Genomic DNA, 15,820 nt, shown 5'->3' on the forward strand with positions numbered 1-15,820 from the left:
GGCTCAGTCAGGTCTGAAAGCTCCACCTGCTGTTCTCACCATGCCCACCTTAAACTAAGGCCACTTACGCTAGTGGCCACAACACTTATCCATCCATTCCAGTCACTTTAATTGAGGACTTTCTCTTAGCTCATCACATTTTTTGGGACAAATGCTTTGTTATGAGCACGAGAGGAAGGGGTGAGTAAGGCTGGTTCAGAAGGTGGCAGGTCTTCTGAAGGCCACAGCAAGAAGACCAGACTGTGTGCAAAGATGAATGGGGAATCTCTTACCCCTACAGTCCTGCTTATTTAGTTCCTTCCAGGTGTCACTCCTGCTCAGGACTCTTCCATGGCTCTCCACTGCCTCTGGATCAAGTCCAAACTCCTCAGCCTAGCATTTGAGGACAAAGTGCTGACCCTGTCTTCTCAGCACCCTTTGCTGACTTCAGCAACTAACTTTCTTTGATTATACTTGGCTGGTCTTATTGCCTCTGCTCAGAATGGGAGCTGCTCAAGGGCAGTCCTTGTGTCCCCTATGGCCAGCCTTGGCATGGGGGTGGGGAACAGGCACAGAAGAAGAATCAAATAAGAGCTTGTTAGGGGCGCAGTGTGTGGCATGGAGAGGAAGAGCTGTTCTAAACTCTTTCCTCCAAGGCTCCTATTTCCACTACTGTGGAACAAGGAGGGCTGGACGGGGCTAAGTTATACCATCCTATGGCTCAGAGGCCACTGGAGAGTGGTCAACAGTGGCGTCTCAGGGCCAGGCTTGTGGCAGCTGTTGAAAAAGATGGCTTTCCCTAAATCTCAGGCTTAGCTGGCATTCTTGCAGGAGGGAGCAGGGGTGTACAGGGACTCACACAGTCCTTGTCCACCAACCTGGCCCAGTCTGGGGTTCTGACTACTACACTGGTCCCCTGGGCCTCCTGGTTTCACAGGGCTCTCAGAAGGCTGGAGGCAGGTCAGATGGCCTCCTGCCATCTAAGAGAGCTTTGGAGCTGGCCTGAGGAAGAGTTCATGGAGGAGGTCCTGGCCCTAGCTGAGAAAAAGGAGTGGAGAAAGTTTTTGTATTGGTGTGCACCCTGTCACAGCCTGCAGAGCTCCAGCCATTGCTGCCTTTCTTACAAAGGTGGTGACACTCTTCCTGCAGTTGGTGCCTACCCCTGTCCCAGCCCTCATCACTCCAGGTTAGGGTTTTGTTTTCTCCAGACCAGAAACCTTCCCCAAGGTATGGCCCCTTCTAAGTGTTCTCCAGGTGCACAGTGGCTGAGAACACAGATGCATCACTGAGCATTTGATGAATGGTTGAATTTTTCAACCCATCTGCAGCTTCTATGGTCCCTTCCCAGTGGTGGGGCTGACAGGCCCAGGTTCTCCCTGCCTTCTCCCTGGCCTGGCTGGCTGGCTGGCTGAGCTCCTGGTTCAGATCAAGTTATGCCTGGAGAGCACAGGGGCTAGATAAAGGTCCATTTTATCGATCCAGATGATAACCTTGGAAGTATGTGTATGTAGGGGCAGGGGGACACATCCTGCATTAAGTTTTATGGAGAGTGGGAGGTGAGCTGGCCAAGCTTCTGGGGCCTTTCACTATACCAGGGTCATGTTACATGTGGTACTAATTGGAGGGCTAGCCATCTACCTAGGCCATAAAACTGCAAAGTTAGTGTGGTGTTTGAGCTATGAGTTCCACACTAAGGCACTCAAGGCTGGAGATCCTTTGATGGTAGGATAGCTTATTGGGTGGATATTCCACGCATCTGATGCCATTTGCTCTCACTCCTTGATGACAGTTATCTTCTCCTGTCTCTAACCTCACCCTCCCCCAATCCAATCCAGTGATTCATCCAGAATTCTGAACATGGAAGTCCCCTGCTTTAAACCCTTCCATGGCTCCCTACTGCCCTCAGGATGAAGTCCAGATACCTTGCAGTGGCCTGCAGCACTCTGCCCATTCATCCTGCCTTACCTTTGTCTTCTGCTCGCTGCATGTACTTTCTGGTCTCCAAGTCTTTGGAAGTTTGTTCTCTGCCAGGAACCATCTTCCTTATCTTTTGCCCATCTTTCTAATTCCTATTTAACCCTTGGAGGTCCTGCAGCCAGGGGATTATGAACCTTCTCTGAGCTCCTGGCACAGCCCTAGTCTCTCTGTACAGTGATTATAGATTTGTTGGCTTCCTCTTCCCCACTGCTGAAGGGAGGCTAATTTATCTCTGCGACCCAAGGTCCAGCACAGGTATGGGGACAGAGCACAAGGCAGGAAAAGTTTTCTGACTTAGGGGATGAACCGATCCAAGATGAACATCTCACTTACTCTGGACATTTCCTGTCCTCCTGACCCAAGGTCTAGTTGGGCTCTCCATAGCGCTCCCTAGTAGCTCAGGTTATCAGTCCATATGTTGACTCTGCAACCCACTCCACCTTGCCCTCTTCTCCCAGGAGCTTTTTGTGGGCGGTTGTGGGATGTGCCTGGGCCCTTGCACCTGCACCCCAGCCTCTGAGACATAGCGCCCTGGGTTTCTCCAGCAACGGGCTTCTAGGGATGCTATGCCCTGCGGGGCCTGGAGCTAGGGAAGTCCCTCACCGCTGCCTCTCCCAGCTCCTGGTCCACTCCTCGCCTTGGAGGAGCCCTAAGTAAACAAGCCAGGCTCAGCGTCCCCGGGCATGGCCTTCACCCCAGACCCCAGGAGGAGGCATCTTGGGTCCTCTCGGGGAACGACAGGCCCGCTGGGGAGTGGCCGAGAGCGAAAAACGGTTCTTCAGACACAGTGTCACTTCCTCCCCACTAACAGCCACTGTTTAGGTAGCATAATCCCTCCCACTTTCATGGATGTGCATTTGGATGCAGAGGTCACAGAGGCCGTGAGTGGCGCGAGTTCACAACGGGCTTTCTGATTCAGTCTGCCCGACTTCCAGCAGGGGACAGACCCTGCCTGTCGCGCTTTGCCGAGGCTTCGAATGTGCCGGTACTCCTCGAGGGAGCAGCTGCCAGGCCGTCTCCTGGGGGCAGACAAAGGCGCAGCCAGCCAAGCGCGGGCCCCGCCCCACAGGGGTGGGTCTGCAGCGACCCGGAGCTCAGACTCGGGACATGTCACGCAACCCAGGTCTCCGACTCCGCCCCAACCTAGCTGGAGGCTCGATCCGGTGCCCGCCCCCTCGAGACTCCGCCATTAGGTTTGGGGTAGGGGGATTAGGATGTGAGTGGCGTCCACGTAACCCTCCGGGGCCCTGACACCTTCTCCGTAGCCAGCCATCGAGAGTAACACTTCAGTCGCCCGTTACCGAACCCATAACCCCAGAGCTCTGTAGCCCCTTCCTCGACGTGAGGTCCGCCCAATAAGGAAAGGGATTTTCTCCAATTGGCGGGTGGTGGGCTCCCCAATCCAATTAGAGAGGGCTATCGGCCCCACATCCCGGGCCTGGCTTAGAAGGAGGTGAGGGAGGGATAGAGACCGAACTACAACTCCCAAGAGGTAGCGGGGCTATCCAGCTCTCTACGTTCACGTGACTTCCTCCTCCGGGAGAGGGAGTCACGCGGTAGGCCGGCCGCCCGAGGCGCCAGTGGCCTTTGGGCTGCACAGTCCGATGGGCGCGCGGTAGGGGGCGGGGTCGGGCGCGCAGCACGGCGCGGGAGCGCGCCGGCGCCGGCGGCTGTTCGGGGGCGGGGAATATCGGCTAAGGCGACGGTGGCGGCTTAGGCACCAGCGACTGGCTGTGGCGGTGACTCCTGCTGCATTTCGGCGCGCGGCCACCTCTCGAGTTCGGAACGGAACGCTCAGCGTCGCGGTCCCCGCCCGGAAAGTTTGCCGCGGAGCCGCGACCTCCTGGCCGGCGCGGCCCGGCATGAAGCGGCGCTGAGGAGCCGCCGCCGCCGCCGCCGCCGCCGCCGCCGCCGCCGCCGCCGCCGCCTGAGGAGGAGCCGCAGCACCCTGGGCCACGCCGATGACTACTGCAAACTGTGGCGCCCACGACGAGCTCGACTTCAAACTCGTCTTTGGCGAGGACGGGGTGCCGGCGCCGCCGCCCCCGGGCTCGCGGCCTGCAGGTGGGTGCCGGGCCGGGCGGGACCGAGGAGCGTCCGCTCCTCTCCTAGCTCGTACGAGCTCGCCCCCTCACTGGTCCCTTGGTTGTCCGAGTCGTAACACCGTGTGTGTTTGCGTGTGGTGAGTGTAGAGCGGATTTAAATCGCTGAGGAGGCGTGTGGGTCGCAGCGACGTGAAAGTGGCCGCGGGCTTGCCTGGGAGCGAACTAGTGGGGAACTCGACTGCGGGACGCCTGTGGCCAGTGGACGCTGGGGGTTTGGAGGCCGAGGGTCGGGGCCGCTGCCCAGGTGGCGTCTGATTGTCGCTGCTTTGCCAGCGTGGTGCGGAGAGAATGTTGTTATCCCCGTGAAGCGTAAGCGCACTTCGTTTTTCATCTATTCTAGGTGGTTTTTAAAAATCTTTATTTGGAAGATGCTCATTCTTGAAGTGTAGGAGCTCTAAAATTCGTTTCACATGTCTGTTTAAATCTCCTTTGCCAGGAGAGTAATGCTACCGTGTTAACTTCCACTTGGGCAAGTTTATGGCCCACATTTAATTCGAAGTGTAGCTATAACGGGACTTTTCTGAAAACTGGGTTTCTTTTCTTGAGCAAAGTGTTTCGGAAGATTAAAAAAAAGTGGGGTACCTTGTTCATAATATTCCTAGGAAGTTCTGGAAATCAGTTTTTATTTTAAGAAAAAGCTCACCTCGGAAGATGTTTTAAAGGAGATCGTGAATTTGGAAGGCTGGGCACCATAATGCTTGGAGGTCAGACCAATCAGGAAATAGAAACAGGATGGCTGGGGACTTAGAGCTCTCCTGTGACCTGGTTTGGAATACTGTGGTTCATTAAGTTGAGTTTCCCTATTACATATGCAGGCGAACTTCAAAAGGGAGATGGATAAGACTAATCCCTATTTATTCTTTCTGGATATTAGATGAATTACTTCATGTTCATGTTGATGTTCAACAGACTTCTGTAGAATTGCATTGAAAAACGTATCTGAACGTAAGGCATAAGCATTCTCTGGGCAGTATTTGTCTTATCAATCCTTTTAGTCTTTATATGTTAGATGTCTTTTTCAACGTAGTAAATAATTTATAATAGGTATTTGTTGGCTGCGTTTCTTTCAATTCTACTAACATCATTTAAGCCCCTATTGTTTTGAGGTACTGTTAGGTACTTGGTAATGTTAGGATGGATGCAATGACTGAGGCCCCTCACAGCGCTTGGGAAATGGGTCGAGGGACATATAACCCAAATAACTATAGTAGTAGGTAGACTGAATGGTGGTGCATGTTATAATAGGGGTAGAAATGGGGAAAAGTGGCATTTGTGGAGAGAATGGCATTGAATTGTACTTAGATTATTGAGATTTAACAAAATAAAGACAAACCGTTTGAATGAGTGTTTTCATTATAAAGAAGATAAACAGTTGATGATGTCAGCAAACTTTTATTGGGCACAAACTTGATTAGAGCACATTATATACCAAATATATGATCAATAAATATGTTAACCAAAAATGAATAATAAGGGAGTATTATCATATGAGTAGGAAGTGTATATACATGCAAAATAATGAATAACATTCAAAAGCTGTGAAAACAGCTTTTTAAGAAATGATTTTTGACGTAGAAACCCAAAAAGCCATTTTGATATTAAAATGGGTCTAGAAGGAGTTAAGATTTAAAACTTGATTTATAATTGAAATTCCCAAAGTTAAACTTGAGCAGGTTTATTTGTGACAAAAAGTCCACCTTAAAATATTCTAGTGGGTATTTCGTTTTTTTTTTTTAAATTAAGGTGAGATACACATGACATAAACCATGTTAAAGTGAATGATTCAGTGGCATTTAGTGCATTCACAATGTTGTGCCAGCACCACTTCTATCTAGTTCCAGGACATTTTTATCACCCCAAAAGGAAACCCTGAACCCAATAAGCAGTTGCTCCTGGTTCTCCCTGTCCCCTTCCCAGTCCCTGGTGGCCCAGTCGCTAATCTGAGATGTCTCTGGATTTACCTATTCTGGATATTTCATAGAAATGGAATCATACATATGTGATCTTCTGTGTCAACCTTCACGTTGTAGAATGTAGAGTGAAGTAGTACTACTTCGTTCCTTTCTATGGCTGAATAATATTCTATTGTATATATGCCCCAATTTGTTTATCCATTCATCCAGTGAATGAATGGGCTTTTTCTACCTTTTGGCTATTGTGGATAGTGCTGCTATGAACACCTAGGAGCTAACATTTAAATTCTATTGAGAAAGATAGGTTTTACATTCAAAGCTAAGTTTTCAAAATTCTTTGTTCACAAAATTAGTTTTCATTTTAATAAGCATAATTTTGAGTGTGTAGTTTGAAGGAGCTAAGTGGATTAACTAATATGCTTTTAGAATGATAATATACAGTGAAGTCGGTCATGAGAACAAATTGCTTGGTAGAATTCAGATCAGTATCAGTGTGTTTACTTGTTTTTGGATTCTCTTCCTCACTGGAATGGAAGTTCCATGAGGGCAGATAATGTCTATATCTTGTTCATAGTGGTATTATCAGTGCCTAGCACAGTGCCTTTAACATGGTAGGCATCTAATATTTGTTGGATTAATGAATACATACTGCTTAAGTTTTGAGTCAGTGCTCACTTTTTTTTGTGGTAGAGGAAGTTGATGAGACTTGTTTCAGTTCTTTAGCTTTTATTGGTCAGTTCCATAAGACAGCAGATCTTGATAATTTTGGGCTTCAGGTTTTCCATCTCTCTAAAGTTTTGAGTGTACTTGTATCTCATCTAAATTTCCATACAGAAGATTTTTTGAAAAATATTTGGAGGAGGGGGTTAGTGGATGGAGACTGAGGACAAGCCAAGGGGCTGAATTTAGTGAATGTCCTAAGCAAGCTTAATAAAGTGCAGATTAGATGATTTGATGATTTAACACTTGATAACATCAGATCGGTTTGTGATTGACTTTTTAAGGTTATTGCTTACAGAGATGTGAGCAATTTTCCATTAAAGAAAATTTAAGATCCTAGAGTCTTTAGCTTTTTTTTTTAAAAAAAATGAGGACAGTGCTAGCTTGATTTTTTCATTTAAAAATTAATCAAACTATTCTGTTTAAACTTTCTTTTACTTAATGCCTAGCTTCAAAATGAAGATATACTTCAATAGTAAATTTGGGAGAATTTGAAATTGGTTAAATGTGTAATGTATTTTATTAACATTATTTACCGTTATAAAGGGCAGCTTGTGGTGCTCTGTTTTCGTGTATTGAGTGTATAGCTGTAGTTTAGTTTGATGTTATCATAATCTTTGCTTTTCAAATTTAAAGTTTAATTCTTAGGGTTTGTTCATTACTAAATAATTGACCTTCTAGCCCTGAATGAGAATCACTGGGAAGTGTATGCTATCCTGTATCTTATCTATGGCTGCTTTTTTAAAGGGGAGAAGTATCTTAGATACAATGTGTATTTTTGTAAGAAATTTAATTTATGATAAGATATGTGTAATTTGTCAGATATCACTTTAATACACAACTTTTTCATATGTAAAGTTGAGGAACCTTTCCTAGATCATTGTCCTTTTTAATCTGTGGTGTTTTTGCTTTGTTTAGTGTTTGGAGATCTGATTCATGTATTCTTTATAGTTTACTGTCTTTAGATAATTTCGTTTTCTCACTTTTCAATTTTTATTGATAATTTTTACTCAACAGTTTTGTTATAGCTTGTGTTAAATGAGATAATGTGTTTAAAGCTCTTAGCACAGTCCTTGGTCCAGTGGTGCTCATTGATTGGTGGTAGTTAACATTTCTTTAAACCCACACATGCACACACACACAAACTTGTGATAGGTTATTTTTTACTTCCTCCTCTTTTCTAGACTCTTTTCCCTATGTTAAACTAAAACGTTGAGAGAGAGTAGGGGCAGATGAGAGATCCAGTCATTTAAGCCTTACTTAAATGTCTTGGAATATTTGTCTTAGACATTTTTGTTTTATCCTCTTAATTCTATTATTCTTTGCAATCTTACCTTTTTTCTCATATCTTACTAAATATAAGTACTGAAGTTCATTCACTTTTAATTATGTTTTTCTGCTTTCTTGAATTAAGTTGTTACTGCCTCAGTATAGTGTGAAAGATGGTTGTTTTGCTAACCATACTAAGTATAATTGGATATTTAAATCAGTACGAAAAAAGGGAAGTTGCTTGTATGGTTTCCTACCATCGGTCAGGTTTTTCTTTAGACTTGAATGTGGTGAAAATATGTATTAGCTGATTGGTCAGTGATAAACATTTCACCATTTCACTTGGAAGAATAATATATTGTTTCTTTGACATTTTTCCTGATGGGGTAGAGGATGCTTCTGGGGGTATTAGCAGAATTTTGTGATGGGGATTGGTGAATAAAAGTTTTAGTGAGTGTGGGGAACAATGGAGGAAAAAATTTCAATGTCATATTGTTTTGTTAAAACTTTATCATTCTAAGAGCATTGCTGTGCCTGCGCTTTCTTAGATTTTCCCATTTGCCAATACAGAAGAGATATTTTGGCATATATTCTAAACTATTAGCAGAGGTAATACTGTAGTAGTTTTATTAGAGGATATAAAAATTAAAACTTGAGTATTATGTACATGGTCAAGAAATTGTAGAGGTCTAGTAAGGCCTGTATCTTAAGCCTTTAAGGTATTAATTTAGAGTAATTTGTAGAATCAACTTCTTATTATGACTTACCTTTCTGTGGCAACCAGTAAACTTTGCCTAAAATTATACGTATTTTTATTGAAGGCGTATCCCAAGTTCTGCTTTGGAGTTTTGCTCTGTATTTGTTTTTTCAATGAAGTGTGATCGTAAGAACATTTTTGGTAAGAAAATGTGGAATTAATTTTTCTTCAGAGAAAGTAATAATATGAATACTGATTTTAAAATGGAAATCTTTTAAAAGAAAATAACAAGTTGTGTTACTGATTGTGAAGTGTAACTTGTCCTTTGCTTTCCTTCTTAGTATTGAGTAGTTGATGATTCAGTATGGTGGTGTTTTATTTTAAATAAGATGTGAGGTTGAGGAAGCCATAATGCAGTGAAGTCAATCACATTACTCTTGAGAGGATGGAAACCTGAGTAGGTTGAGCTTCATTTGATAGTAAGCGGTAGTTTGACTGCGCACAGCAGTAACATAAATAAGGGAGGTGTTGTCTAAAGCTGTCCTGGTGGGACAGGGGAGTAGACACAGCAGACTTGGCAGTAAGCCTGGCTTCTAAAACAAAATCCAAGTCATCAAATTTGCCCAGGCATGCCATATGAGGTTCAGGTAACAGTGGAATTTAAGAGGAGTGAGTTTGTTCAGGGAGGCTTAGGAGAATCATAAGCAGGAGCAAACTTTTTTGACAGCCATAATTTTAACTCAGGTATAGCATGGATCTGCCTATATTTCAGCATTTCTGGTAATGTTTATATAATTATATTTCATGACTCTCACCTGTTTGCCTGAATTTGGTAAACTTTAGAAGAGAGGAGCAATTGGACCTGTAAGGTTTAAGTGGTGTGATCTATGAATTGTCTGAATTGATAGGTGAAATTTAATCATTGGTACACTTCTAGTTAACATATTGATATTCTTGTGTGTAAGGGAACTACATGTCTATGAAAGCTTGAAAATACTTGGTACACTGGAGAAGTAACTTCAAGGGCTTCATTTTCTTACAAAATGTACAGTGTCGATAACTCTTATGTTACAGAAGCAGGTGAGAGTTTTAATATTTTACAATTTGTTTTCAGTGTCTTAAAATAAATTTTTTTATTTCTTAATTTTGTGTTAAATTTTCACAAGCTTTGCTGTTTATTTTAATTAGAAAATAGGTAGGATTATGTGAGCTTTGAAATTGTAACTTTTTTCCAATAATGTTGATTTGCATCACATGTAAAAATATTTCTAAAGGCATTTTTTTCCATCAGCATAATCATTGGCTAGAAAACTTTAGTGGACAGTTTGTGAGTTGTACTTAAATGTAAATATTTTTCAATATTGATTTAAAATAAAAACTTACGTAAAAGTGGCATTCAGGAAAGAAATGACATTCAAAAATTGTTGAAGCTAAATGATCGGTATATGGGAGTTCATTATAGTAGTCTCTCTACTTTTGTGTATATTTTAAAATTTCCATAAGAAGTTTTAAAAATGACATTCAAAAACTCTTCAAGCTCTTTAAGGTGCTAGATTAGGATAGGAAAAATGTTCGCTTTAAAAAATAACATCGTGAAGTTGATAGTATTTGCTGTTGCATGTAATTTTTCAAGAAAACGATTTAACAAATAAAAATTGTTATGTGTCTGATTTACAAAATATATTTCTTCCTTTGATTTTGTAGTATTAGCAATGGGGTGGTGAGATGAATTAGTGGTGGACATAAATAGGAAGTAAAGTGATCTTATGATATGCTTTTGGGTAGGTATTTTTAAATTTTCAAAATATTTTCTCAGTAACTGTATGGGGTCAGAAAAATTCATTTATTGTTTAGTTAAGGGCTTAGAAATTATTTTTAAAAATTTTAATGTTTGATCTTGTTGCTTGTATCCATCAGTCTCTTATTTATTAAGTATTGTCAATTCACTTGAATTTTTAAATTTATGATCATATGAAACTAGAGAACTTGGTCTTAATTTTAAGACTAGATTTTTAATCTTACTATTAAATTAATTATATTTAATTATAATTAATTATTTATATAATATATATAATTATATATAATTAATTATATAATATATATAATTAATTATAATTAAATTAATTTAATTAACTATAATTGATAGAGATTAACTCACAAAAATAGTAGGCATTTGATTTGGCAAACAAGATCTGAAATTTATATCTTACATTTTGCCATTTGTGAGATCATATTGAATACTAAAGGAATATAAATTTTAACTCGTCCTTTATATAAGGAAAGTCTTTGGGGAAAGTATAGAAAGTTTTATTTAAATGTTGCTTTTTAAATTTTTTATTGCAACATAAGAGTTCTTATAGTTTTCACTTCCTTTCAGTAAAGGTTGTTCAATAAAAATGACATTCAGGAAAAAAATGACATTCAGAAATTGTTGAAGCTACATGGTAGCTATATGGGGACTCATTATACTCTACTCTCTACTTTATTTTTGAAAACTTCCATAATAAAAAGTTTTGAAACCTTTTTGACCATGATGCAGAGTAAGAAATATGTTTTATATTTCAACCTAGCACACACTACTTGTTTATACATGGACAACTGAGATAGAAATTTCAGATAAAACAGCCATTTACCTTTACTCCACCCTGACATTATCCTGACATTTTCTTTTTCATTATATTAAAAAATTGTTGGTCACGACTCATTAATTGATCACTACCTTCAGTTTGAGAAACAGCTCTAGGAGATGGTTTCATAGTTCTGATTATATTAAAACTGTTATGACATTGAGATGTTCTTGTTATTCAAGCCATATTTCCCATGTCTGTAGTTCCTTAATACGTTTTTTAAAAATTATTTTTTAAATTAAATTAGCTTATTGCTGTCTTTTTATTGGGTTAGTTGGTTACTAAATTTTTCCACTTCCTGAAAATGAGTTATATCTCCCCCTGTCTCTGTACTCTGTGGTCAAAGTGTTGGTCACCTCCTGTTTGGATTTGTGTAATTTTCTCTTCGTATTTTATCCCCCCAAATTCAGTTTTGAAAGTCACAGCTAAGGTTATCTTTGATTCCTGCTCCCTTGCGTTTATATCCTGCCTCTTCTCTGATCTTCCTCATTGTGCTCCACCTATTTTATATCCCTTACTCTGTACGTTAATATCAAGTTCATCACCTTTAATTTTATTCATTTCTTTTTAGTCCCAACATGAAACCTTTCCCTCCACCCCTTTGTCTTAACTGCCTCTGCCATCCGCATGTTGTTTCATAGTCTTTCTCCCTTTTGTGAGGCTATTTAGAAACATTATTTTGAGGTACTCCTGAGCTAGGTCTGAGTTCTAGATTCATGTCTATTGCTGATCGTGTGACATTGCTAAAAAGCACAGAATAATTTCAGGCTAATTCAGTCCTTTCATTTTACAAGAGAGGAAATTGAAGTTCAAGTTGACTTGCCCAGGGTCTTTTAACTAGTTAGTTGCAAAACAGAGATCCAAGACCTCTGACTCCTAGTCCTTTGTCCTTGTCTAATAAGTTGCTTAATTTCCTTTTGTTTTTTTAAAGATCGGCACCTGCGCTAACATCTTGCAATCTTTTTTTTTTCTTCTTCTTCTTCTTCTCCCCAAAGCCCCCCAGTACATAGTTGTATATTTTAGTTGTGGGTCCTTCTAGTTGTGGCATGTGGGATGCCGCCTCAACATGGCCTGATGAGCGGTGCCGTGTCTGTGCCCAGGATTCGAACCGGCGAAACCCTTGGCCACCGCAGCGGAGTAGGCAAACTTAACCACTTGGCCATGGGGCTGGCCCCCTAGAAATTTTTAAATGGTAGCATTGATGCCGCCAGATCACTTGAGGGTACCGCCACAGCTAACTGTTACTAGGCCCAAATTTAGCTCTTTTGGGCCTCTTTGCTTCCTTGTGGATCTGGAGGTCAAGAGATCATATTATTTTAGGTTTCAGGTAACGAGGATTTGGCCTTTCTCTTTGGTAACTCCCTCCCATTTTGTCCTGATTAGGGTCTAATTTGTGATCTTTGCAGGCTGTTTTGCACTTCATATTTAAAATTTAAAGCATTTTTAGATTTGTCATCAAAATTGCCCTAAACCTAAATGAGGGAAAAGTTCAGAATTTAAAAAATGCTAAATTACTAGTTAGGCCAGTTTTTTTTTCCCCTAAGTTACCATTTTGCTTTTCTATGTTCCAAAAGATATGTGAGTACTATTTACTTCTTTGGTTGAATTTAGAACCCAAGTAAAATTGCTCTACCTTCCTTAGCCACTGACACACATTTTTTTCCTTAATATTTTGATCAATTTGCCATCTGCTGCTTATTCTTGTCTCCCAAGATCAGTACTGCCTTTTGGACTTCTCTTTGTTTACTACCTGTTTCTTTTTACACACACCCAGTTGTCTCTGAGCTTTACCACAACTTTTCAGAGCAAAGGCAAGAAGGCTCTGTTGTTATGTTACCTAGTAAATGTTGACTGATTACTGTTTTGAAACTTGTGTTAACGTTTTATCTTCTGATCGCTATTTGAGAAATAGTAATACTTTAAGTTTTCTAGTTGAAACATGTGCAAGGTAGTTATATTTGGGGTTGTTGTTTGGCAGGGGAGGGAAAGAGACACAAACACTGCCTTCACATGGCTCTTTTCCTTTTAAGAATGAGGAAGGACTTTTCCAGAAGCTTACAGCAAACTTAACCTCTCATTTCATTGACCAAAATTGGATTATATTCCCTTTCCTAAATTAGTCACTGGTAAAGACAGATGGAATTATTCTTAGCCAACCAGGCCCATCCCTTGGCCTGAGGATGTGGTTGGCTTCTCCTGAAACACATGGTCACATGGGAGAGGAGTGGTTACATGGAATGAAATTTGTTAGGAACGGAGGAGAAAATGGATGCTGGGGGTAGAGGCTGGGAAAATCAACCAAAAGAATCCTCTACATTTACTATCTGCAGTATGCTAGCAATTGAGGAATTCTTTTCTCCTCCTTTGTTAAAGTTCTTGGGGTGGATGTGAGAGCTTATATGTAAGTGCAGAGAAAGACAGAGAATGAGGTATGGCTATTGGGTTTCTATGAATAGTGGACTTAGTGTCTGGTGGGTGGGATATGTGGGGCAACAAATTGCTGTTCCTTGTGTAGTTCAGGTGGAATCAGATGGTCATGCAGGCATGGAAGCATAAACACAGAGTCATCTAGTTAAGCCAATCCTCATTTTTCGAAGTAGGGATAGTAAAGTATTTTAAAAATGCTTTTTAAAGAAGTGTTTCATTTCACTCTGTCTTTAATGCTATCGTTTGTTTAAGGATGAAATAGAAGGATATGCACTGGGAAGAGAAAGTAGATACCAGACAGAAACATTGTATGAGATCTTAGAGTAACTCAACGGAAGGGACCTCAAGACCATTAGCTGAGTGAATATACTAACCATTCAGTCTTTTAATAAAATGTATTGTCTATTATTATGTGTGAATATGATTCAGTTTATTGGAGTAGATGTGTAAATAAATACAGCAATATTTATATAATACAGGTACATAGAAGGCCTTCTGAGAGCATAAATGGTGAAGAGCTTGACTTTGAGAAGTCGGAGAAGAGGTTGCAATTGGGCTGAATCCAGTAGGATGATTCCCTAGATAGATAAGGTAGGAAATACATTTCAGGCCCATTGATGACCACACCCAAAGACACAAGTTAAAGACCATGGTCCTTTAATTTGGAAAGGTTTAAGATCAGGCTGTAGTGTCCAGATGTGACTAGAGGACAGTCTATTATGCTGAATTGAGGAGTTTGGATTTTAGATTGAAGACAGCAAGGAGCCATTGGAAGACTGCAAGCTGGACAGGAATGTCAGATTTGTGGCTTAGATCACTCTGCTACACTGTGGATAATGTATTGAGTAAGGAAGGAATGGAGGCCAGGGCAGATGTTGTATCTGAGAAGTGATAAGGGCAGAGGAGAAGAGATGGCAAAGTAAAAATAAAGCTGAGAAAGGTTTAGGGGAGAGAAATCAATAGGACCTGGTATCACTTGAGTAAGGAGAAGAAAGAGGCTAGGATTATTTGTTTTTTTCTAGTTTGGGTCAATTGTGGTAGGAGGAGAAGCAGATTTGGAGGTGGGGAGGGGAGAGGATGATTCTGTTTAGTAAAATTTGCCAGGCACTGTGAAATGTTTGGGAGGTTTATATACCATTTTACCTAAGAGTGATAAAGTGTGGAGAAATGACTAGACAACATAAAAGGGAGTTTGGGCTCTTGCGGCCTGCGGTGTAAATTGTGGGAAGGTGACTAGGAAATGTTTCATAAATAAGAGTTGTTTAGTAAGATTTGTTATGTGGATAAGAGTAGTTCTCCTATTCCTGGTACTGGAGAGGGGACCATCTTTACAAATGGAAATTTATGTCACTTTACACAGGGAAATTTATGCCCTACTTTTAGGCAGAAAGGGAGAGAGGACAGAGAGTTCTTCTTGTTTTCTGTTTTTCAGTTGCCTTCAGCTCAAATAATCCTTATGTCAAATTGGCATGTTTTGGGGTGGCATATTCTGATCCCTTTCAGTAATAAACTGTACTTATTTAAAGTGTGAAGTTTGATATGTTTTGACATATGTATATCTATGAAACTTTCACCATATTCAAGAGAGTGAACATATCCATTATCTCCAAAAGTTTCCTTGTGTCCCTTTGTAATCATTCCCTCCCACTCATCTTTCCCCCTTTCCCAGACAACCACTGAAGTCACTATAGAAAACATATAAATAGAATCATGAAGTATATACTCCTTTTTGTGCGGCATTATTACTTTGAGATTTGTCCATGTTAATGAACATATCAGTAGGTCATTCATTTTTATTAGAGAGTAGTTTCCATTGTATGCATATCCCATAATTCGTTTGTCCCTTCACCTCTTGAGAGACTTTTGAATTGTTTCCGAGTTTTGGCTATTACAAATAAAGCTGCTGTGAACATTCATGTGTAAGTCTTTGTATAGACACATATTTCCTTTATCCTTGGATAAATACCTAGGCATGGAATGGTTGGATCATATAGTAGGGATATATTTAACTTTTTGAGAAACTGCCAAACTGTTTTCCATGGTGGATCTATCATTTTTCATTCCTATTAGTAGTGGAAATGTGTATTTTCACATCTTCACCAACAT

General features: G+C 40.9%; 1 protein-coding gene across 2 annotated transcripts in view; it reads left to right on the forward strand.

Moving 5' to 3' along the window:
- Window positions 1-3,481: 3,481 nt before the first annotated feature.
- NFATC3 (nuclear factor of activated T cells 3) overlaps window positions 3,482-15,820 on the forward strand; it is a 127,673-nt gene continuing 115,334 nt past the window's right edge. The window contains exon 1 of one of the 2 annotated variants that reach the window (XM_070613733.1): window positions 3,482-4,020. In XM_070613733.1, the coding sequence (XP_070469834.1) occupies window positions 3,918-4,020 (103 nt within the window). In that variant the 5' untranslated portion in view covers window positions 3,482-3,917. The remainder of the gene's footprint in view (window positions 4,021-15,820) is intronic. The other variant, XM_070613734.1, reaches the window with a different exon arrangement.

Source organism: Equus przewalskii, chromosome 3 (genome assembly GCF_037783145.1).
Source record: "Equus przewalskii isolate Varuska chromosome 3, EquPr2, whole genome shotgun sequence".
Taxonomy (NCBI): domain Eukaryota; kingdom Metazoa; phylum Chordata; class Mammalia; order Perissodactyla; family Equidae; genus Equus; species Equus przewalskii.